At 42.3% G+C, this 23,675-nt stretch overlaps 3 protein-coding genes across 5 annotated transcripts; 1 reads left to right on the top strand and 2 right to left on the bottom strand.

Annotated features, from left to right (window-relative positions):
* LOC109868666 (GDP-Man:Man(3)GlcNAc(2)-PP-Dol alpha-1,2-mannosyltransferase) lies at positions 1–3,181 on the bottom strand. Its single transcript, XM_020458383.2, has 5 exons — positions 2,809–3,181; positions 2,288–2,509; positions 1,799–2,170; positions 1,052–1,635; positions 1–912 (listed from the first exon to the last, which is right to left on the bottom strand). The coding sequence occupies exons 1-5, from the start codon at positions 2,865–2,867 to the stop codon at positions 632–634; spliced, it is 1,518 nt and encodes a 505-aa protein (XP_020313972.1). The 5' UTR covers positions 2,868–3,181; the 3' UTR covers positions 1–631.
* A 1,592-nt stretch (positions 3,182–4,773) lies between these two features.
* lrrc63 (leucine rich repeat containing 63) lies at positions 4,774–10,573 on the bottom strand. 3 transcript variants are annotated; one of them, XM_020458366.2, is made up of 10 exons: positions 10,420–10,573; positions 9,966–10,081; positions 7,677–8,174; positions 7,307–7,465; positions 7,036–7,190; positions 6,605–6,703; positions 6,023–6,159; positions 5,812–5,928; positions 5,414–5,653; positions 4,774–5,274 (listed from the first exon to the last, which is right to left on the bottom strand). In XM_020458366.2, the coding sequence occupies exons 2-10, from the start codon at positions 10,057–10,059 to the stop codon at positions 5,061–5,063; spliced, it is 1,713 nt and encodes a 570-aa protein (XP_020313955.1). In that variant the 5' UTR covers positions 10,060–10,081; positions 10,420–10,573; the 3' UTR covers positions 4,774–5,060. The 3 variants fall into 3 exon arrangements, with proteins under 3 accessions (XP_020313955.1, XP_020313946.1, XP_020313961.1); XM_020458357.2 differs by having other exon boundaries at positions 9,966–10,088; positions 10,420–10,572; XM_020458372.2 differs by having other exon boundaries at positions 5,812–5,895; positions 9,966–10,088; positions 10,420–10,563.
* Positions 10,574–15,814: 5,241 nt separating this feature from the next.
* Positions 15,815–23,501, top strand: LOC109868639 (plastin-2). Its single transcript, XM_020458346.2, has 16 exons — positions 15,815–16,203; positions 19,165–19,241; positions 19,372–19,532; positions 19,667–19,796; positions 20,103–20,235; positions 20,348–20,429; positions 20,576–20,741; positions 20,908–21,050; positions 21,209–21,304; positions 21,496–21,691; positions 21,817–21,895; positions 21,997–22,111; positions 22,217–22,350; positions 22,490–22,610; positions 22,760–22,884; positions 22,983–23,501. The coding sequence occupies exons 2-16, from the start codon at positions 19,175–19,177 to the stop codon at positions 23,113–23,115; spliced, it is 1,881 nt and encodes a 626-aa protein (XP_020313935.1). The 5' UTR covers positions 15,815–16,203; positions 19,165–19,174; the 3' UTR covers positions 23,116–23,501.
* The last annotated feature ends 174 nt before the right edge of the window (positions 23,502–23,675 follow it).

Raw genomic sequence — 23,675 nt, 5'->3', positions numbered from 1 at the left:
TGAAATATATATATATTTATTTATTTTAAGTACAGACGCATCTTGCATTTTTCTAAACTGCAGGTTAAAGTTTTGACCAAGGGCTATCTATTCTTGCCACAGGTTAAAGTATAACATAAGCAAGCATTGACAAGATGTAAATTATTTGGGCATTGAAAATGTTTCGGTATCGTTGTTGCTTGGAGGGACTTTAAAGAGTAAATAAAAATTATATACAAAATACAACAAGTTTACATTTAAGATTCAGACAAATTAACAATACATTTCCTTTTTTTTTTTAAAGCATTGTTTGTATAATATCTACAATTCTGAACCATAGTCCCATAACAGAGCAAGAAAAAAAATCACAGTGAGAAAAAAAAAAGCACAATGTTTGATCCCTCTGCCGTATTGGACTAGATATATAAGGACCAAGTGCTTTTTGAGTGTAAACATCAATAGAATTTCCAGCAAGTCCCTTCACTGGAACTCTAGCAAGACAGGGCAAGTTAGACAAGCATCCTTACTTATTCCTATGAATAAAGCCAGCAAAGGTCTCATAGACCATCAGTTTTCCAGCTAATCAGGCCTGTGAGTGCAGCAGAGAGGAAGGGTTTCAGTCTGTGAGGGGGGAGTGATTGGTTTTCCCTCATCACTCCAGCTTTCCCATCAGAGATTCCATGGAAGACAGGAAGCTGGCGTCAAACTCCTGGTCGGAGAAACGGTCTACAGACCGTCGAGCATTGCGCCGGATTTCCAGCCGTGCCGACGGCGACAGTGCCAGGATGGTCTCCATGGCAGTAGCGTAGCTGTCCTCGCTGTCGGCCAGGAAGCCAGTCTGCCCGCCCTCATAGGGAACCACAATGTCCAGCTTGGGGCCGCCGGACTTGTGAGCCAGAATGACTGTCCCTGCAGCCATACATTCTACCACACCTGAGACAAGAGAGAGAGGATGCAGAGAGTAGGAACTGGGATCAGATGGATATGTTTGGAACAACACTTCTCTTAAAAACTTCTCATAACTTCTCTTAAAAACAGAAGATAGTAAGATGGTATAGATAAAAATTAATACCTATGCCAAAATGCTCATTCCACATGGTGTGCAGACCAATGGTGGCGTCCACCAGCTCCCTCTTTAACTCATCAAATGGAACGTTAAGTTTAAACTCAACTTTTTCTGTCACACCCAGCTCCTGGCACAACCCCCTCAGCATCAGCACTCTATCATCATCCTCCTGGTTACGGCAGCCACCAATCAACACCAGCCTCAGAGAATCCCGCCCTCCTGGACCTACCCCTTTCCTGTCCAGAAGCTTCCGGAAGGCCCTAATCTGCAGCCGGTGGTCTTTCTCTGGTCGGAACTGACCCACGGACACTATCGAATGGCACTTCCTGTCATCGAGCCCCTCCCCTTCCACCTCATCCTCCAATGGGATGTTGAGGAAGGAGCGGACGTCACAGGGAGGGTAGACCACACCGGTGCGGCTGGGTGCGCGCCACAGGGCCAGGATGTGGCCCAGTGTCCAGGTAGAGTTGACCATGATGACGTCGCTGCAGGAGCCTGCTAGGCCGTAGATCAGAGCAAAGGCACAGTAGTACATCACCTTGGCCATACTAAGAAGAGGGTTAGCAGAGATGTAGTCTGCATTGTTGAACCTGTTGGGATTATAGGAGGGAGTGTATCATCACAAATACTGCAGAGGCAAATTACAAGTTTGATAACAAAAACATCAACCAAACTATTAACGAATACATTATCTGTGTCACAATAAATAACCATATCAACATGCTTTATGCAATTAAAATAAACAGTTCCGACCTTGGGTTTCTCTCTCTCACCACAGACAGCATGTCAGTACTGACGGTGGGGTAGTGCACATAGCTGCCCACCCTGCATCCTCCCAGGTAGCGGAAGATAGGCAGAGTGAAGGCATAGCCCATGGAGTCCATATAGAGGTCTGGTACAAAGGCAGTAAGGGCCTCCCAGCCCAGGAACATTGAGCCCATGCTCTGCCCCAGCAGGGTGAAGTGGGGGTAGGAGCTAGCCTCCACCAGGAGACGGTTCTTCAGGAATATGAAAGTCACTGGATGAGGAAGCCTGATGTTGAAGCGTTGTTGGGCGCCCTCGAGGATCTGCTCCCCTGCCACCCCATGGTCACCGGTGTACACAACGAATGAAACGTTTGGGTATCTACGGGAGGGAAGACACAGAAGAGACATAACATATCAAGAAGATAGGTTATTAAGCTCATGAGCACTCCACTAATGCATTAAAATCTAACTATAGGCTCAGACTGCGTAAACCTACCTATTCTGAAGCGCTCTGAGGGCACACCAGAGCACCCGCTCCCCGCCCCCTCCTGCATTGCAGTAGGGGTGGAAGAAGGCCACAGTTGGGGAACTGTTCTGAGCCAGGCGGGCTTTCCGACTCCTCTGCAGCCATATTCGGACACCCATGACGAGTAGAAACAGGAGCAGCGCCAGCACCAAGCTCAGATACACGCATGGCAGCACCATGGACCATAGTAATCTGTTTTCAAGACAAAAAATTATTAAGGTTATACTACTAATTATAACACCATGGTGGCTGGCTGACTGGTTCTGAGTGGCTAGCCAACTAGGAATTTAACTAGTTTTTGACAATGGTTTGTCTATACAAATTACTCCGATTTTAAAATGTCTTCTCTTCATAGATATGGCTACTAACTAACGTTAGGTAGCTATGACGGTCACTTCATTCTTTATTCATATCCAGTTTCTGTTGGCGAGAATTGTAAGGTTAGACAGGTATCAGAAACAAAGCAGCATCATTTATTAATGGATTATTACCTGATTAAGTCACATAAGCACAGAGACAGATGGTCACGATGATGATCATGGCCAGCCATCTTGACAACACAACACAACACAAACTTTGACACCGGAAGTGCTCGTAAAGCTTTCTCAAAAATATGTCGTTTCAGCCACCGTCATAAACTTCTACACTTTTTCTACAATTAATCTTCTTAAAATGTGATTTGAAACCGAACACCAACCTTAACCACACTGCTAACCTTAAAGTAAGACCAAAAAGCAAATGTTAATTTTCAAGAATTTATATATAGCACATTTAGACTTTTCCGCTGTGGTAAGTAACGTTAGTGATAGCCCAAAGATGTTCGTCTTTTCCTGTAGCTGTCTGCTCCTCCTCTTCTTCTATGGTATCATGGCGGTCTGCAAACATACTCGTAAGTTAGCGGTGCATGCCTCCACCTACTGTGTAGGCTGTGTCTGCCTACTGTTCTGGAGTGTGAATTCACTAGCTTTTTATATATGTATTTGTCATGGATTCCTGGGGTCCAGCAAAATTAAGACAGTTATACAATTATACAAAAATTACAATACATTCACAACAGATTTCACAACACATTAAGTGTGTGCCCTCAGGCCACTAATCTATTACCACATATCTACAAAATATCTACAAAATCCATGTGTACGTGGGTGTCTGTTATCGTGTGTTTGTATGCATGTGTCTGTGCCTACATTTGTGTTGCTTCACAGTCCCCGCTGTTCCATAAGGTGCATTGTTATCTGTTTTATAAATCTAATTTTACTGCTTGCATGAGTTACTTGATGTGGAATAGAGTTCCATGTAGTCGTGGCTCTATGTAGCACTGTGCGCCTCCCATAGTCTGTTCTGGATTTAGGGACTGTGAAGAGACCTCTGGTGGCATGTCTTGTGGGGTATGCATGGGTGTCTGAGCTGTGTGCCAGTAGTTCAACATGTCAATACCTCTCACAAATACAAGTAGTGATGAAGCCAATCTCTCCTCCACTTTGAACCAGGAGAGATTTACACGCATATTATTAATGTTAGCTCTCTGTGTACATCTAAGGGCCAGCCTTGCTGCCCTGTTCTGAGCCAATTGCAATTTTCCTAAGTCCCTCTTTGTGGTACCTCACCACACGATTGAACAGTAGTCCATGTGAGACAAAACTAGGGCCTGTAAGACGTGCCTTGCTGTTAAGAAGGCAGAGAAGTGCTTTATTATGGACAGACCTCCCTATCTTAGCTACTGTTGTATCAATATATTTTGACCATGACAATTTATAATCCAGGGTTACTCCAAGCAGTTTAGTCACCTCAATGTGCTCAATTTCCACATTATTCATTACAAGATTTAGTTGAGGTTTAGTGAATGCTTTTAGTTTTTGAAATTTATGACTAACTTATTCCTTGCCACCCATTCAGAAATTAACTGCAGCACTTTGTTGAGTATTGCAGTCATTTCAGTTGCTGTAGTAGCTGAGGTGTATAGTGTTGAGTCATCCTCATACATAGGCACACTGGCTTTACTCAAAGTCAGTGGCATGGTGCTCCAAAACTTTTTCCTATCATTCTTTATCATTTATCTTTGTTTCATAGTGTAGTTTCTTCTTTTTATTCAGTTTAGTCACATGACTTTTCAATTTGCAGTGTTTGTCAATCAGTTGTGCAGCCAGACTTATTTGCCATTACTTTGGCCTCATCCCTCTCAACTATACATCATCTTCTATTTTTCTTCTAAGGTTTTATAGCATACTACAACTAATGTAGTATTGCCGCCGCCACCACCTGGACAGGGGTAAAAAAAAAAGTATTTTAAAAATGCCATTACACTACTAATAAAAAAGTTACAAAACTCGTCTCACTCCTTCAGTCATTCAAAAAACTATTTGTCAAGCTCTGTTGAGGTGCTGTGATTGGCCCACATTTTGTTTGTTTAAATAAGAAGTCAGGCTTAAAGCGATACACACTACTTGAGGCTGAAATAGTTAAACACAACTAGTATTCAGAAATACTTTATTTTAATTGGAGGTCAATGGAAAATTTAAAGACATTAAAAGTGCCATAATTATGGGAGTTTTCACATGCACTTGCTGTGCAAAATACATTTTTTGCAGACAACTACTCAAGGCTATATAAAGACAGTGACATCAGTAGACATTATGGTAAGGTTACAATTTGGCACAAGATTAATAGAGCTGATGAGATAGATATTCAGAGGTCTTTGGCTATTAAGGCCAAGATATAGTAGCCTCAGTATTGGTTCCTTCAGTCATGTTAGTTGTTCACTATTGTGAGTTGTGTCTTCTCCATACAGAAGACTGGAGAGACTCTTGGTCTGGATCTTGAAGTTCCAGTGGCATGCTGGGGTGCAGGCATAGAAGATGAATGGCACCCTGTGTAGTCCGAAGATATTGTAGCAGGGCCGGATTACCTTGAGTCCAGGTCCGTACATAGGACCCCTACAGCAGTCACACACACCCACCCTGGGGACACAAAAAAAAACACACACACCATCAATGAAACAGTCATCTCTTTTACCTTAAAACAAACAAACATGGAGTTCATCCTTTATACTGTGTATTTATTTAGTTGAATCTGATCAGGGTCATGTAAATAGGCTACCTGCTAAGGGCCATCTGTGCCTCAGGGGGAAGGCTGGCGTAGCGCAGACAGGTGTCTGTGAGAGAGAGGGTCATAGTGGCTGAGTGTTGCAGATCCTGGGGAGAGTTCCAGCTGCAGCTCTTCCAAAAGTAGGGGTGCATGTAGTTGTTGGAGATCCTGAGCTGGGTGAGGGAGAGGCGCAGGGCCCCACAGGGCAGGCCAGGCAGCTGGTTCCCCTCCACATTCAGGTACTCCAGAGTCCTGCAGACAGAGGTGTTCTGTTATATTTAAATAATAACACAAAGTGGGTACTTTACAAAGGTGGTGGTGGTAGGTAAGTTACCCCCATGCAATATAAGACCTTGGAAAAAGTTCAATATCATGGTCTTTGCAGACTTACTGCCTACTCTAGACTGTACCTGAGTTTTCTGATGTCATTTGTTAGGGATGAGAGAAGGTTGTAGGATACATCTAGAAACTGCAGGGTGGGCAGCTGGTACAGCCTGTAGGTAGGACCAACAGCACAGGACTCAGATCTGGGAGACCGACAGAGACTTCTAACAGCAGTGTAGGTTTATAACACTGTGGTATAACAAGTTCCCAACCCTGTAGCGCCCCCTTGTGGCTTACTCTGACGGCAGGGAGGTGATCTTGCAGAAGGAGATGACAAAGGTTTTGAGCCTGGTGAGTCTGTGGATGCCGGTAGGAATCTCCTCTATGGGGTTGTCTCTCATCTTCAGCACCTCCAACTGTGTGAGCTCATACACCTGTTTAAAGAGAGAGAGATATTTGGAAGTTGTCTTGCCATGGAATTGCAATGACATTTTGCAACATGCTCAGAACCCCCTTTTCAGATAAATAGGCTCTAAAATAGGGTTCCCCAACTGGCGGCCTGTGGGCCTATTTTGGCCCATGGGGGATTTTATTTGGCCCCCCAACTTTTCGGAGCATTTTATTTTTTTATTTTATTTTAATTTTATTGTTGGACATGTAACAACACCAGAAAATCAGCTCCACGTGATTTTAATTTTGGAAATCTGTTTCAAAGTATTCCGAAACATAATAGAGAGATATACTGTATGTGATCGCATACAAATGTAAGCAAGGTTTGAAATTATTCGTTTTAGTCAAATATTTAGTTGATGATCACTGCTCTAAAACGACCCCAGTAAGACATGCTCATGGTTTGCCTCAGTTCATAAGGCATCTCACCTCCACTGGGAAGATAGTGAAGTCATTGAAGGACAGGTTGAGGTAGAGCAGGCTCTGGGCCAGAGGAGTCAGATCAGGAAGCAGGGCAATGAAGTGGGCCTGAGAAAACACACAGTAAATCAAACACACAGTCAAGGTTCAGAGAAAAAGGGAAGCTCTAGCTTGCATATTCCTCTTCAACTTCCTGTTATGCTAAATTTGAGACAGTCGTTTCATTTCCTTTTAATGTTAGTCAGAATAAGTGATGTCTGTGTTTCTGTCGCTCTCAGTAATGCTGCAAAGAGTCTGAGAACAAATGTTTTCAATACATAAGGAATAAATGATAAAACAATAAGAAAAGGATACATAAATAATTGGCAAACAAGAGACTTGTAGAATTTGACACACACACACCCACACAAACACACAACACAGTAAGTAACACACAGCACCTTCAGGGTGAGTGCCTGGCCCCCCTCTGTCAGACAGTCCAGTATGGCCAGCTCAGATGGGGTGATGCCCTCTCCAGAGTGCCTGAACGGGGAGTGGGTCCGCCGAGAGCCCTGGAAGTGCTTGGTAGTCACAGAGTTCAGGATCACCTCCGTTCCTGCTCAAAGGAAAAATGTATTTATTTGCTACAAGAAAAACAGAACTTGGCTTTGTACAAACAACTCAATAGTGTTAGTTTTGTTATAGTAAGTTAGAAGGCAAACATGTTCTTGCCTAGGTATAGATTTTCCTGCTTCTGAACAGCTTGTCTTTCCCCTGGGGGTACCCATATCTCCACAGACTTCTGTTCAGACATGCAGGTCCCATCTCCCAAACAGCTCCGCCGACACATCATCTGAGTTTGCACCTCCATACGGATCAATGCTGCCAGCTCTTATCAGATAACACACAACAAATGCTAACAACACACACAATACGCATGAAGAAACAGTACACCACTGTAACTTACACAAGCAAGCATCCTTGTCACACAATACTCACTAAATAATACACTAGTACAGGTGCATAATGAACACACCACAATCTGGATTATAGCCTACTACAATGGTAGGTAATCTTTTAACATATTATATGCAGTATGTACCGCATATGATTTGCTTCTGTGGGATCCTGCTCTTGGCCTCTGGCAATTTCTCAGTGGACATCAGCTGCTTGGACACCTCAGTCTGCTGCCCTTTGTGCAGCTCCATCAGGAAAAGCCCAACCAGCTTCCTGTAGTTGCAGCGAGACAGTGCCACTTTCTTCAGGCCCTCTAGTGACTGAGCCCCACAGCCGCCATTAGGGTCCCGCAGAAAGTCATTGAAGCTAAAACTAGGGGGAAAGGGGATGTATCTGGGGTCTGTCTTGAGGAGGTCGAGGAGGGGGATTTTGGGGAGAGTGCGTGGAGGTTTACAGGGGAATCCCTCAATTATTTCAGGTATTAGCATGGATGGGACCGAGGTCAGAGGAGTGGGAGCCACCCTAAAGGCTGCAGGGTCATAGTCCCAAAAAGGAAGCATGTGGCAGCTTGACTCACTCCGCCCGGTGGCACTGTCCTTCAGATCCCTTCTCTCTGTTGAGGGCAATGAGTCTATGATTGTACCTGGAAGAAACAAATGCAAGTTTCCCATGGCACTTTAACAGTTGGATCAAACGTAGATAGTGCTGACCAACATTTTTGTTATTTTTCATTTTTTAAACAACTAATTGACCAACAATTCAATTATTTGAATTCCATTTCATTCATTTTTATTCTGTGAGCTCAATGCACACATTGCAGTCTCTCTAGAGATAAATCAGATCCAGCCTGAATTGTGTGATGTTGTACGGAGTTGTAGTTTCGAACAGGCCAATATTCTCCATAGCTTAGCTCATAAAACGTGGTAATTAACTACTATGACCATAATCCATTGTGCATCTGCTTGTCCAGTCTGTGTTTCTTTTACAAATGCACAATTGTGAGGGGATATTGAGAGCAGTTGTTGTTCGCAAGGTATCTCTACCTGAAAATACATGATCTAAGTGATTAATAGTTGGTATTCAGCAAACATAAAAGTATGCCTTATTTACTTTGAAGAACTACAAAATAGTGATTTTGTCAGAAAGCATAGGCAGCAGTGAAAACAAATGTGATTTACACAACTTAAATATTTTATTAACATAAAGTAATGTGAACAAATGGGTAATAAGTTATAAGCAGTAATTTTACATGCATAAGTGTCATATATTGCCTTCCTTTCACCTACACATTGGGGAGAAATAAGAAAGATCAGTTCCGTAATTCTTTGTATTTTGGTTGTTCTCAGAGGCTCAATTTGCCCGACTGACATAAATTGTCTGCCTTTTGGAATGTTCTTGCAATTTTCTCATAAAACGTGTCTAGAACATTAATATTGTATATTCTGAGAACATGGCAACCATGTCCTGTGTATGTTTGGTGGGACGTTGATGAAATATTCTTCTACCCTGAAAAAAACTGGGCACATGAATGTTCTTGCAACGTTCCATATAAGGCATCAAGAACATTAATGTTGTATACTGAACAAATATATAAATAAACAAATATATAAACGCAACATGTAAAGTGTTGGTACCATGTTTCATGGGCTGAAATAAAAGATCCCAGAAATGTTCCACACGCACAAAAAGCTAATTTCTCTTAAATTTTGTGCTGGGGACAATAAAAGGTGACTCTAAAATGTGAGGTGACTGCAGGAATGTCCACTAGAGCTGTTAACAGATAATTTAATGTTTATTTCTCTCGCATAAGCCGCCTCCAATGTCATTTTAGAGAATTTGGCAGCACATCCAACAGGCGTCAACCGCAGACCATGTGTAACCACGCCAACCCAGGACCTCTACATCCGGCTTCTTCACCTGCGGGATCATCTGAGACCAGCCACCGGACAGCTGATGAAACTGTGGAATTGCACAACCGAAGAATGTCTGCACAAACTGTCAGAAACCGTCTCAGGGAAGCTCATCTGCGTGCTTGTCATCCTCACCAGGGTCTTTACCTGACTGCAGTTGGGCGTCGTAACCGACTTCAGTGGGCAAATACTCACCTTCGATGGCCTTTAACACCAAAACATTCTAAAAAGGTTCTAAGAAGTTTTTTGCTAACATAGATAGAATGCTGTTCCCCTAACTAACAGAAAACTGGACACTCAAACATTAGGGGAACATTGGGGGTAACATTACAAATAAGTTCCCTCTCCTTAGAATTGTCAACTGGGCAGAAAGATCAGTTTTAAGCTGCTGGAATGACTTTTCAGTTTCACTTTTTTGTATCGTCCAATGGGGCAACCCCCGAGCCGGTTGAACTTGCGGGACTGCTCAATTCACTTGTCCCAGGCAATAGGGCAATCCCTGTATTACAATCCCTGTAACCTACCTGAATGTATAGGCGAAGGAAGTGATTTCACAATGGGAGGATTCTTTTTAGGGGGCAAAGGCCTCCGAAGAAGCCTTGCACGTTCTGATGGCATAGCGACTCCACGGTGAAAGCTTCTATTTCCTGGCAAAAAAAGTACAGTAGCTAAGTTTACTGTATACATTTACAGTTGCATAAATGTCTGACAATGACATTGATTTTCATGAGGAGGCTGCAGGCTAATCAGAGGGAGCAAAACTGGCAAGCCTAGTTGTTGGCAACATTAAGAAATCAGAGAGCTAAGCTAACCAACCACAAACAACCAGTCATATAATAATAGCAACCAGTAGCCATGAATCCACCAAATAATGACATTTGAAACACGTTCAATATAAACATCACATTCTTAATTTCACATTTAGTTAACTAGCTAGCTTAGCTACATCATATTGTCCCTTTTTGGAGGCAAACTTACCGCTGAGATTTCCCTGGCCTCTATGTAAGTGGTGGAGAGTCGACCTCCCGATTCAGCAGAGCCCTTGGCAACCGCCATAACAACCGTCAAACAAATCAAGAGTCTGAGTCAAAAAACATTTAAATATTTTTTGTTTGTTTTAATAGTCTGAGTCAAATTGGGTGCATGCATATAATTCCGTTAAGAATGAAAATAGTAATTTAATTTGATCTATATGTATGCTTGATTGTCTACTACACTAGAGTATGCAAGGTAGAGTAGGTTACTTTCTAAATGTTATCCGTTACAGTTACTACTTACCTGTCCAAAATTGTAATCAGTAACGTAATTTTTGGATTACCCAAACTCAGTAATGTAATCGGATTACATTTAGTTACTTTTAAATTACTTTCCCCTTAAGAAGAAGAAGACAACTGTAACGGTTTTCAGTAGGAAGGATCGGACCAATATGCAGCGTGGTACGTGTGCATGTTAATATTTATTTAAACTGAACACAAAAACAAAATAACAAGAGAACGAACGAAAACGAAACAGTTTTGTCTGGTGCAGACACAGAGACAGAAAACAACTACCCACAAATCATAGTGGGAAAACAGGCTGCCTATGTATGGTTCTCAATCAGAGACAAAGATAAACAGCTGCCTCTGATTGGGAACCATACCAGGCCAAACACAGAAATTCAAAAACATAGAACAACACATAGAATGCCCATCCCAACTCACGCCCTGACCAAACTAAAATAGAGACGAAAAAAGGAACTAAGGTCAGGACATGACAACAACAATGCATGTTACCAATTGAACGACATCTACTGCAGGATAAATCTATGTTAAAGTTTACATAGCTGGCAGTATATGGATGTTATATTTTACTTTATGGTTATGTAGGCTTCTTCTAACCCATCGCTTTTTACTACATTTAATAATACGATTAAATTGTAATTTTACATTAAAAACAAAAGTCTATCAGAATTCCAGTCATTCCAATAAATATGATACCCCTTGATCTTCAAGAATAGGACTTGGAAATATGAAAGTATAGATTAGCCTAATTGTTTTACCTGAGCATAACCAGAAAACTAAGGACTTATTAGCCAGCCCTACTCTGTTGTTTATGATTTTGTTGTCATGGAGGACAGATTGGGCTCATTGATTTGAGTTGAAAAATAAATGCTGTGCTCATGGAATGGCATGCGTTGAGCACTACTGAAAAGTGCTATTTACATGTGAAAAATTAATGCCATGTGCTGTATTTGCTATAGGCCTATTGTTGACCTTTTTGTTGGTGACACTTTGATATCTTGCGGGCAGCTGTTTAAGTGACAAATCTACAGATGAAACAATAACAAAACGGTCGCCCCGCCTGGTTTAGTAAAAAGCTGAGGGATGGGCCTGGAGAAATGTAACCAATAAAAGCCTCACTTTTATTCTATATGCTGGGATCCGCACTATGCATTTGTTGCAAGAGCGCATATTTCACTGGCTGTCCACTGGTTTCAAAAACTATGATTGATAGGCAGCTTAAACTTCTTGAATTCAACCATTATTGGATTCAAATACACATTTAGATTTGTGAACAGTCATCCACAACAACCCAAATCCGTAAGGCGCAAATAGCTAAATCAAATCCATTTTTATTTGTCACATGCACTGAATACAACAGGTGTATGTGGACGAATGTGGCAGGGTCTACAGACAATCACAGACTACAAAAAGAAACCAGGCACATCACAGACACAGACGTCTTGCTTCCAGACTAACTAAACACCTTCTTTGCCCGCTTTGAGGATAATACAGTGCCACCAACGTGGCCCACTACCAAGGACTGTGGGCTCTCCTTCTCCGTGGCTGACATGAGTAAGACATTTAAATGCGTTAACCCTTGCAAGGCTGCAGCCCAGATGGCATCCCTAGCCGCGTCCTCAGACCATGCACAGACCAGGTGGCTGGTGTGTTTACGGACATATTCAATCTCTCCCTATCCCAGTCTGCTGTCCCCACATGCTTCAAGATGGCCACCATTGTTCCTGTTCCCAAGAAGGAAAAGGTAACTGAACTAAATTACTATCGCCTCGTAGCAGTCACTTTTGTCATCATGAAGTGCTTTGAGAGACTAGTCAAGGATCATATCACCTCTATCTTACCTGTCACCCTAGACCCACTGTAATTTTCATACCGCCCCAATAGGTCCACAGACAATGCAATCGACATCACACTGCACACTGCCCACTGCCCTGTCCCATCAGGAGGCTGAGGAAATGTGGCTTGTCACCTAGAACCCTCACAAACTTTTACAGATGCACAATTGAGAGCATCCTGTCGGGCTGTATCACTGCCTGGTATGGCAACTGCACCGCCCGCAACCGCAGGCCTCTCCAGAGGGTTTTGCAGTCTGCACAACTCATCACCAGGGACAAACTACCTGCCCTCCAGCACACCTACAGCACCCGATGTCACAGGAAGGCCAAAAAGATCATCAAGGACAACAACCACCCGAGCCACTGCCTGTTCAGAAGGCGAGGTCAGTACAGAGGCATAAAAGCTGGGACCGAGAGACTGAAAAATAGCTTCTATCTCAAGGCCATCAGACTGTTAAACAGCCATCACTAACACAGAGAGGCTGCTGCCTACACACAGACTTGAAATAATTGGCTACTTTAATACATGGATCACTAGTTACTTTAATAATGCCACTTTAATAATGTTTACGTATCTTGCATTACTCATCCCATATGTATATACTGTATTTTATACAATCTATTGCATTTTGCCTATGCCGCTCGGTCATTGATCATCCATATATTTATATGTACATATTCTTATTCCATCACTTTACTTAGATTTGTGTGGATTAGGTAGTTGTTGTGGAATTGTTAGATTACTTGTTAGATATTGCAGCACTGTCGGAACTAGAAGCACAAGCATTTCACTACACTCGCAATAACATCTGCTAACCATGTGTATGTGACCAATAAAATTAGATTTGATTTGTGGATACCTTACCATGAAATGTTTACTTACAAGCCCTTAACCAACAATGCAGTTCAAGAAATAGAGTTAATAAAATATTTACTAAATAAACTAAAGTAAAAAAATTGAATCAATCAATAGGCAACACACGAAATGTACATAACATTAACAAGACTATATAAACGGGGTACGGGTACCGAGTCAATGTGCTGGGGTACAGGTTAATGGAGGTAATTTGTAAAGTGACTATGCATAGATAATAAACAGCGAGTAGCATTAATGTAAATAGTCCGTGTGGCCACTTGATTAGTTTAGTTGTTCAGCAGAGAACAGTCCATGACTTGGGAACAGTCTATGACTGGAGTTTTTGACAATTTTTCTGGCTTTTCTCTAACACCGCCTAGTATATAGATCCTGGATGTCAGGAAGCTTGGCCCCAGTGATGTACTGGGCCGTATGCACTACCCTCTGTAGCGCCTTCCGGTCAGATGAAGAGTAGTTGCCATACCAGGCGGTATTGCAACCAGTCGGGATGCTCTCGATGGTGCAGCTGTAGAACGTTTTGAGGATCTGAGGACCCATGCCAAATCTTTTCAGTCTCCTGAGGGGGAAAAGGTGTTGTCGTGCCCTCTTCACAACTGTCTTGGTGTGTTTGGACCATGAGAGTTTGTTGGTGATGTGGACACTAAGGAACTTGAAACTCTCGACCCGCGCCACTTCAGTCCTGTCGATGTTAATGGTGGCCTGTATGGCCCTCCGTTTCCAATAGTCCATGATCAGCTCCTTTGTCTTGCTCACATTGAGAGAGAGGTTGTTGTCCTGGCACAACACTGCCAGGTCTCTGACCTCCTCCCTGTAGGCTGTCTCATCGTTGTTAGGGATCAGGCCTACCACTGTTGTGTCGTCAGCAAACTGAATGGTATTGTAGTCGTGCTTGGCTTGGCCACACAGTCGTGGGTGAACAGGGAGTACAGGAAGGGACTAAGCACGCACCCCTGAGGGGCCCCAGTGTTGAGGATCAGCGGGGCAGATGTGTTGTTGCCTACCCTTACCACCTGGGGTCCAGGATCCAGTTGTAGAGGGAGGTGTTTAGTCCCAGGGTCCTTAGCTTAGTGATGAGCTTTGTGGGAACTAGGGTGTTGAACGCTGAGCTGTAGTCAATGGACAGCCTTCTCACATAGTGTTCCTTTTCTCCAGGTGGGATAGGGCAGTGTGGAGTGCGATTGAGATCATCTGTGGATATGTTGGTGTGGTATGTGAATTGGAGTAGATCTAGGGTTTCTGGCATGATGTTGTTGATGTGAGAGCAGAGGTGTGATTCACATCAATGCGCTATGTAGATATCAATAACAGGTGATATCCGTATCGCCATTGACTACACTGCTTGTCACGCTCGTCGAAAGGAATGGACCAAGGCGCAGCGATGTGAGCGTACATTTTACTTTATTTATAATGTTGCCAACAAAACAAGAAATAACAAACATAAAGCTACGTAGTGCTCGCAGGCCACTATACATAGACAACTACCCACAATCACAGGTGGGTAAAAAGGGCTGCCTAAGTATGATCCCCAATCAGAGACAACGATAGACAGCTGACTCTGATTGGGAAACACTCGGCCAGAAACAAAGAAATAAAGAACATAGAATTCCCACCCAAACCACACCCTGACCAAACAAATAGAGACATAAACAAGCTCTCTAAGGTCAGGGCGTGACACTGCTGTCATCCTTACCTCCAAGCGTTTATTCAAGTTGGATCATCTTTGGATGCCGACAGCAGTTGCACCATTGGAAGCCATAGCTTGGACTGTAGCCTACAAAAGCCTATTCCTGCTCTTTTCCCGCGATCCATCAAACACATTTGCTGTGTCATCATAGTGGTCTCTGACTTGTGGTCAGACTCATTCAAACTTAAACTTGCCCTTTTTCTCAATGCTGATATGAATGTCTTTGAGAAAACCGAGAAGTATCAAAGATTTTTTTCGCAAACATTCTTTCTGAATTTAAAAGTAATCCTCAAAGTAATCATATAGTTTTTCAAAAGTTTCTGTAATCTGATTACAATATTTTTGTTGGTAACGTAACGGATTACAGTTACTGTTTTTTGTAAACATGTACATGTAATCCATTACTCCCCAACCCTGAGAGCATGCCAATGCAAATATGGCAGAAAAGGTATGTATGACAATGTTACATGAAGTGTGAAAAATAAGTATTGTGTTTTATCAGTAAAATATATTCTCAGCTCAACTTGCCCGACAAAAGCTGAAGAACATATGCACATCCAGGTACATTTTTGCAGGTGCTGGAGTTGCTCGCCAGACTGCCATAAATGCCATAATTTGTCATTTTTTCACTTAAACAATGGGGAGGAACCAGAAAGATCAGTTTTAGGTAGTTATGAGTCAAATAAATTCTCAGAGCAGGCTCAACTTGCACGACTGCCATAAATGCCATAAATTGTCTATCTTTCACATAAGCAATGTGGAGGAACCAAAAAAATCAGTTTTAGGCTACTGGAATATTTTGCAGTTTCTTTTTTTTTCTTTTTCTTTTTTTCATTGGGGCAACCACCTTGATAACTCCGTGGCAGGCAGCAGATTGCCATATAAAGACACAACGTCTTTCATTTCTCTTAGTGAAGTGGTCCTGGGTTGCATGTCACTTCCTTCCTAGTACATTCGTTGTCAGTTGATTCTGAGGGAGAGACAGTGCACTGCCTGTCAAGCAGTGAGAGCAGCAGACACACTGAAGGAAGGAGAGTGAGTCAGAGACCACACAGACAGGACTTCCAGTCAACTCACCTCCCTAAGGTAATTCAATCTCCTGACCTTGGGGCCTCTCTGTGTCCGTGTCTGTGTGTGCCTCTGCATGGGTCAGTATTTCATTGAATCTACTGGGAATATGGTCTGTGACTGCATGTTGATTTTGATGAGGATGAAGATGATTGATGATGAGTTTCTGTTGCTTTAACAGTCCACAAGTGTTCATAGATGTTCCTGTGTGTTAATAGATGGTGTCTTCCTGGATCTGAGGGCACCATCTGTAGTTTGTGTTGATTTACAGTAGCCTAACAGTATCCTCTTGCTACTTTATCATCCCAAGGATTGTTGTTACACAGTCACATAATACATTGATACAGTATTACCAAAATTGTTATATAGCCCTAAGTGAATTCTGATGTTCACAGGAGAAGCATTGCCATGTCATGACTTTAGTTTTAGTATCAGCATGGTGGCAGAGAGCACAAGTAGTGTAAATCATAGCATAGTGTTTAAACAGGAAGTTAGTTGGGTTGTGGTTAGCCTTGCTGCAACTGCTGAAAATTCTAACATGTGAAGCCAACAGTAACTTAGTGAAACATTTACATTTTCTAAAAGTTTCCAACATATCATCACTATTCATCCAATAACGTTAAGCATGTAGAATTTGCTGGCACATACACATCTGTAATCTTCAACTCACCACTGCTGTAGTCATTTAGAAATGATGAACAATAAATAACACATACTATATGTTGTCTTTCAATAGTGCTTGAATAATTAATGACACACTACACTTAAAGGGGCAGTGCAGTTAACTTCATTTTCCTTTTTTTAATGATATTTACAAAATATGAGGTCGAAAATAACACTCTTAAATTGTGCAAAAGATGATAATGCCCTTTTTGTGTAAGAGCTGTTTAGGTGGTGCAAATCTTTGGGCCCACATCATGATTATAACAGATCATTGAGTGTTCATCTGGGTAAGGTGGTGGGCTCTAGACCATCCTATCAGCCAATCAGGGCTGTGCATGTAAATATCTTAAAATGTGTTTCCTAACATCCACATGATCAGACTGAGCATTTCAAGGGCCAAAGGAGGCTCAGGGAAATAAATGATAACAAATATATTTTGCCGTTATTTTCATTAAATAAACAGTCATGATTTAAAATTACAAAGACTGCATGGGGGCTTTAAAGGAGTGGGCATTTTCTTACAGAACAAATGAGAGAAACTGAGTGAGCACAATTGATTGATGTATAAAGATTCATTTGAGTGACAGACAGATTGGCTTTGATAAATGTCCACATCATAATATTGTTCCAATAAATCTCTATTTCTCTAGCTAATCCATGCAAACGTACCTTTTCATTTGATTATTTTCTTAGTATGTAATGAATAAGCTGTCTGTTTATTAAAAGAGACCAAGATTTGCATGTGAAATCCGCGGTACCATGACTGATGTTTGTGGGTATTGCAGTTTTACTTCCGTAAAGGCCCTTGATGATTTTAGTGGCTGAGACCACAGGGAATCCTTGATGATTGATGATGGTTTTAAGGATTTCAAATCAAGGAACTGGATTTGCTTGATGAAAGATAACACCCCTCATGATCAAATTGCAAAGACACATTTACTTCATCATCTAAAAGGCAGGTAGCCTAGTGGTTAGAGTGTTGGGCCAGTAACTGAAAGGTTACTGGATCGAATCTCTGTAGTTCTGCCCCTTAGCAAGGCAGTTAACCTACTGTTCCCCGGTAGGCCGTCATTGTAAATAAGAATTTGTTCATAGCTGACTTGCCTAGTTAAATAAAGGTTCACTATTATTTTTTATTTTTTAAAGTAAAGCCTGGTTAAAGGTCAGCCTTAAAAAGGCAGTAATATCATATCGTTAGATTAGTGAACATTACACTGTGCCATCCAGTGTGTGGTTAATTGAATAATCATAGAGTGTTTCAGTGCTGATTGTAATGTAGTGCTTACAAAGTTACAAAGCTGGTAATTTTGAGCCATGGTGTGTAAAGACATCAGTTTCACTTCTGTTTCTGACCTCTATAGCTATAGTGTGAGAAAGGGAACAAAACCCGGATTTCCTTGTTTTGACTTATTTGAGCATTCAAAACTGTGCTACTACATACCCACTGGGCAAAACGTGGTTGAATCAACTTTTTTCCACATCATTTCAACAAAAAATTGTAATGTTATGATGTTGAATCAAGGTGGAAAACTAATTGGATTTGCACAAAGTCACCCCCCCCCCCAACTTTGAACCTAAATCCAATGGCATGATGACATTTTTGTTGATTTCACGTTGAAGTCACAGAAACTCAACTGAAATTAAATCAAAACTAGACGTTGAAATGATATCTGTGTCCAGTGGGTACATTGTTGAATATAAATGAATAATGGTCTCTAGACCCTTCTCCACACTATATGTTTAGAAAACCATCGATACAATCTCTAGGAGCCAAGCTGATTTGTCCTGGGTGACAATGGAAAGAGAAACATGTGTTACTCATCTCCAAACTTCACACCTCTGAGGCAAGCAGAGCAGACCTAGTTGGAAGTAGGTCTCTGTCTCTAACATGACCTTTTATCTCTCGCTGTATCTGTGGTATACAGCCTCATTGAAACCGCACAGTGAATGGCAGCCATTCTTCCTGTCTGTTATCACTACAGCTACATCTACTCCCCTCTCAACTCAGACTGGGGCCTGAAATGTATACTCAGTCCTAAGACAGATGAAATAAAGACATGAATAAAGATATGAATCGTGTAAATGACCTCACCACTTTAGCAGAAGTAGGAAGGAAGTAGCTTGCTAGAAGCAGGATGTTTCACAAAGAAATAGACATCAGAGCCCAGAACCTCTGGGTAGAGCACTTTTTTTTTTTAATTATCACAATGACAAAATGCTAAAATTGAATATTTATTCTAGTTCCTCCCTGTTGAGTATGTTCAGTACCGTATGGTTTAGTGAAAAAAAGGTGAAGTTATGTGTAACTGGTTTCAGATTCCACAAGATGGCTGCTCCAGCACAGATCTCTCAGGATGAGTTGGAGGAACTGAGAGAAGCCTTTGCTAAGATCGGTGAGAGCCTGACAGGGAAATTCATTGTAGACTCACTTCACTCTCTCACTCTTATCCTGGGTCCCTGATTATTTTTGCATTCAACAAGGCTACATTCTATGTGACCTTTGACCTATATTTCTTATTCCAGATGTTGATTCTCACGGCCACATTGGCACAGATGAGCTCAATGACCTGTTCAAAGCTGCCAACCTGCCATTGCCAGGATACAGAGTCAGAGAGATCATCCAGGATCTTACCAAGACAGGAGACCTGCATGACGGCAAAGTCACCTTCAACGAGTTTGCCAATGTAAGTTCAGAGGTCATTAGGTCAAAATAAATGGCAGTTACAGAAAGTCAATGTCAAAGAAGAGCAGACCACACCTTGAGACATCTTGACATGACACCAGAGATACATGGTCTCATCTCTTCTCGTTCACTAAGGTGGTCCATGGACTGAAGAGCACAGAGGTGGCTAAGACCTTCAAGAAAGCTATCAACAAGAAGGAGGGCATCTATGCTGTAGCAGGAACCTCAGAGCAGTCCAGCTCAGGCACACAGCACTCCTACTCAGGTGACTGTCCCTACTTGTTTCACTGGCTGAGAATACCCCCAAGATATCTACTTCAGTCTGTCTAGATACATCTGTAGCCAACATCACACAGAAAGCACTTATCATTCAAATGAGGCATACAGAACCACATCTGTCTCTATATGTGGAAAAATCCATTAGTACAACAAGACTTCCTGGTCTGTGAAGTTACACATCTATACGTCTCTGATTGGCCAATGTATACAAATATTTCTCCATAAATACAAATACTCCTACATGTTTAATGTTGTGCATTCCCCCCATGCCCACACATTTCTCCACTGACAGAGGAGGAGAAGGTGGCTTTTGTGAACTGGGTGAATAAGGCATTGGAGAAAGACCCAGACTGCAAGCATGTCCTCCCCATGGACCCCACCACTAACGACCTGTTCACCGCTGTCGGAGATGGGATCGTTCTATGGTACTTTCTAACTGGTCTCATGGACTTACTTTAGAGTATGTGCAACCTTGATGATATAAATCAATCCCTATTCCATTGGTATCAACCTATGCACCTCTCCTTCACCTGGTAGTAAGATGATCAATCAGTCTGTTCCGGACACCATCGATGAGAGAACCATCAACAAGAAGAAGCTCACACCCTTCACCATCCAGGTAACCTTTTACAGACTGTTCAACACCAGCTGACTCAGAGGACTGCAGCTTTGTATAACCCATTGACAGCCATTTCTTTGTCATTATATACAGTATATACTGTATGCCATGCACAGGTATCTATACTGTTTTGTGTGCTCTAACAGGAGAATCTGAACCTGGCTCTTAACTCTGCGTTGGCCATCGGCTGCCACGTGGTAAACATCGGAGCAGAGGACCTGAAGGAAGGCAGGCAGCACCTGGTCCTAGGCCTGCTCTGGCAGGTCATCAAGATCGGCTTGTTTGCAGACATTGAGATCAGCAGAAACGAAGGTGTGTGTGTTAAATGTTTATTTGAATATGGATTTCCAATGTTTTGGTGTGTTTTATAACTTTATAACATGTGAGTGTGTATGTAAATCTACAGTACTGTACATCACTTGATCTCTGTAGCTATGTATGTTAAAGAGTGTGTTATTTCAATGATGTGTGTGTGCAGCTCTGATAGCCCTGCTGAGGGATGGGGAGAGCCTGGAGGACCTGATGAAGCTTTCCCCAGAGGAGCTGCTGCTGCGTTGGGCCAACTACCACCTGGAGGAGGCCGGCTGCTCCAAGATCAACAACTTCAGCTCTGACATCAAGGTGGGTCATACGCACCATGTCTATCCTGGATCGTCATATGACTGTCAGTCCTGAATCGTCATATGACTGTGTTGGTACTGGATTGTCATATGACTGTGTCGGTCCGGGATCTTTTTGTGCATTTGTGATTGTATACATTTTTTTGTTTTGCATAACAGGATTCCAAGGCCTACTACAACATCCTGAACCAAGTGGCCCCTAAGGGAGATGAGGAGGGAATCCCTCTGATTGCCATCGACATTTCAGGGATAAGGGTACATGGCCATCCCACCGTATAAAACATCATCCATTACAATTCCATTTTAGGCAACCTGGTCAACAGACAGTGAAGTTCTTCTTTTTTGGTTAAAAGTGCCTTCTAAATTGACCGTATTATCAATGAGTGATGCATCATAGATACAGTAGATGTTGCTGTTAAATAATCTCTCCCTACCGCCCCCTGCAGGAGAAAGAGGACATAAAGAGAGCAGAGTGCATGTTGGAGCAGGCTGACCGTCTTGGCTGCCGACAGTTTGTTACAGCAACCGACGTAGTCCGCGGCAACCCCAAGCTGAACTTGGCGTACATTGCCAACCTGTTTAATAAGTATCCTGCCCTGAAGAAGCCAGAGAACCAGGACATTGACTGGAGCTCCATCGAGGGTCAGTGTTGGGACCATCCCAAACCATAACCTAGTTCCTGAGCATCCCCTCTTCCTGATTAAATAATATAAACCATATATACAGTACAAGGCCTGAATCAGTGTGTAATGTTATGTCACTTACAGGTGAGACCAGAGAGGAGCGCACCTTCAGGAACTGGATGAACTCCCTGGGGGTCAACCCTCGTGTCAACCACCTCTATGTGTAAGTACAGTACAGGTCACTCCATCTTATTATACACCATTTCCAAACATTTCCAATCATTTGGAAACCACACGAATGTAATGTGTGTGCATGTTTTACAGGGACATAGATGATGCTTTGGTCATCTTCCAGCTCTATGAGAAGATCAATGTGCCAGTGGATTGGGACAGAGTAAACAAACCCCCTTACTCCAAACTGGGCAGCAACATGAAGAAGGTGAGACTATGAACAATAAGTGTTCTCCCACAGTGAGATCATGATTAAACTGATCAATTGATTTAATTATTATTCATTGATTTATTATGCATTTGTCTGTGCCAGTTGGAGAACTGTAACTATGCAGTGGAGCTGGGGAAGAATGAGGCTAAGTTCTCCCTGGTGGGAATTGCTGGACAGGACCTGAACGAGGGCAACCGAAAACTCACCCAGGCCCTGCTGTGGCAGCTGATGAGGAGGTAATGCAACAGAACATTATTAAAAATGCTTTAGATATTTTTTCCCCTGTTCAGGTCATGTGATCAGGAAAAACTCATAAGCAGGCTCAGTGCCTACTCCATAATTCCACATTTAGAAGGATCCATCTCTTTCTCTCAGGTACACGCTGAACATTCTGGAGGAGCTTGGTGACGGGCAGAAGGTGAATGACGACACCATCGTCACCTGGGTCAACGACACACTCACACAGGCTGGCAAAGGCACCATCTCTGGATTCAAGGTAGGCTGTAACTCTGCTGTTTAACATTTTCTGACCATGGTACCTTTTTTGAAGTACTATACTTCATTCTACTTTTCCAAGTAGAATAAGTAAAAAAATAAAGCATCCACCACAGCAATAGCTCAGTGTGTGTGTGTGTACCTCTGTAGGATGGGTCCATAGCCACCAGTATGCCAGTCCTGGACCTGATTGATGCCATCCAGCCAGGCTCCATCCGCTATGACCTAATCAAGGTGGAGGACCTGACTGAGGAAGAGAAGCTCAATAATGCCAAGTACGTACCATATGATGATAACATTTGAGTACTAGCTTGATGAGATGACATGTTCAGGACAACAGCTAAGATGTCCCCTAAATCCTGCCTGTCGTCAGGTATGCCATCTCCATGGCCAGGAAGATCGGAGCGCGGGTGTATGCCCTGCCTGAAGACCTAGTGGAGGTGAAACCTAAGATGGTGATGACAGTGTTTGCCTGCCTGATGGCCCGGGGCATGAAGAGGGTGTAGGGGTCACAACCCCACAGAACACATCACATGAAGAGGTGATCAGTATAACAACCAGAATCAGGTTACAGAAGATATTAGCTCACTAGGTCAATACTAATTCAGTAATGTAGCTAGTATGTCTGGAAATCAGTGATTCAAAACTCAGGGCTGATAATGAAGAGCAGAAAACAAATCATAATACTGTACCTGGAGTTATACTGGAAATATACAAAATATATTTTTTAAATGTAGCATCTTATTTTGATATAAGATTTAGCTCTTTTTTAACATAGAAACTTCTTTACTTGATGCAATTAATTTCAAATTGTGACCATTTTGCTTTCAGACTAACATTTGTGAAAAGATATCAGGGAAACAGATTTTTATATAAAATAATTGAAAACGAATGTTGTGTGTCTTGGTTTTGTTCACATGTATTATAATGCACTACACCTGTATGAGCAGTTCCCTTACAAATAGTTATTCTGCATTGAGAACCTATTCATGTCATAAATCATCTAGTTCCCCCATTCAAAACAGAATCCAACATTCATGTATCTGCATGTATTGTATGTCTCACC

Source organism: Oncorhynchus kisutch, linkage group LG2 (genome assembly GCF_002021735.2).
Source record: "Oncorhynchus kisutch isolate 150728-3 linkage group LG2, Okis_V2, whole genome shotgun sequence".
NCBI lineage: Eukaryota > Metazoa > Chordata > Actinopteri > Salmoniformes > Salmonidae > Oncorhynchus > Oncorhynchus kisutch.
This window is presented reverse-complemented; position numbering and strand designations above follow the sequence as displayed.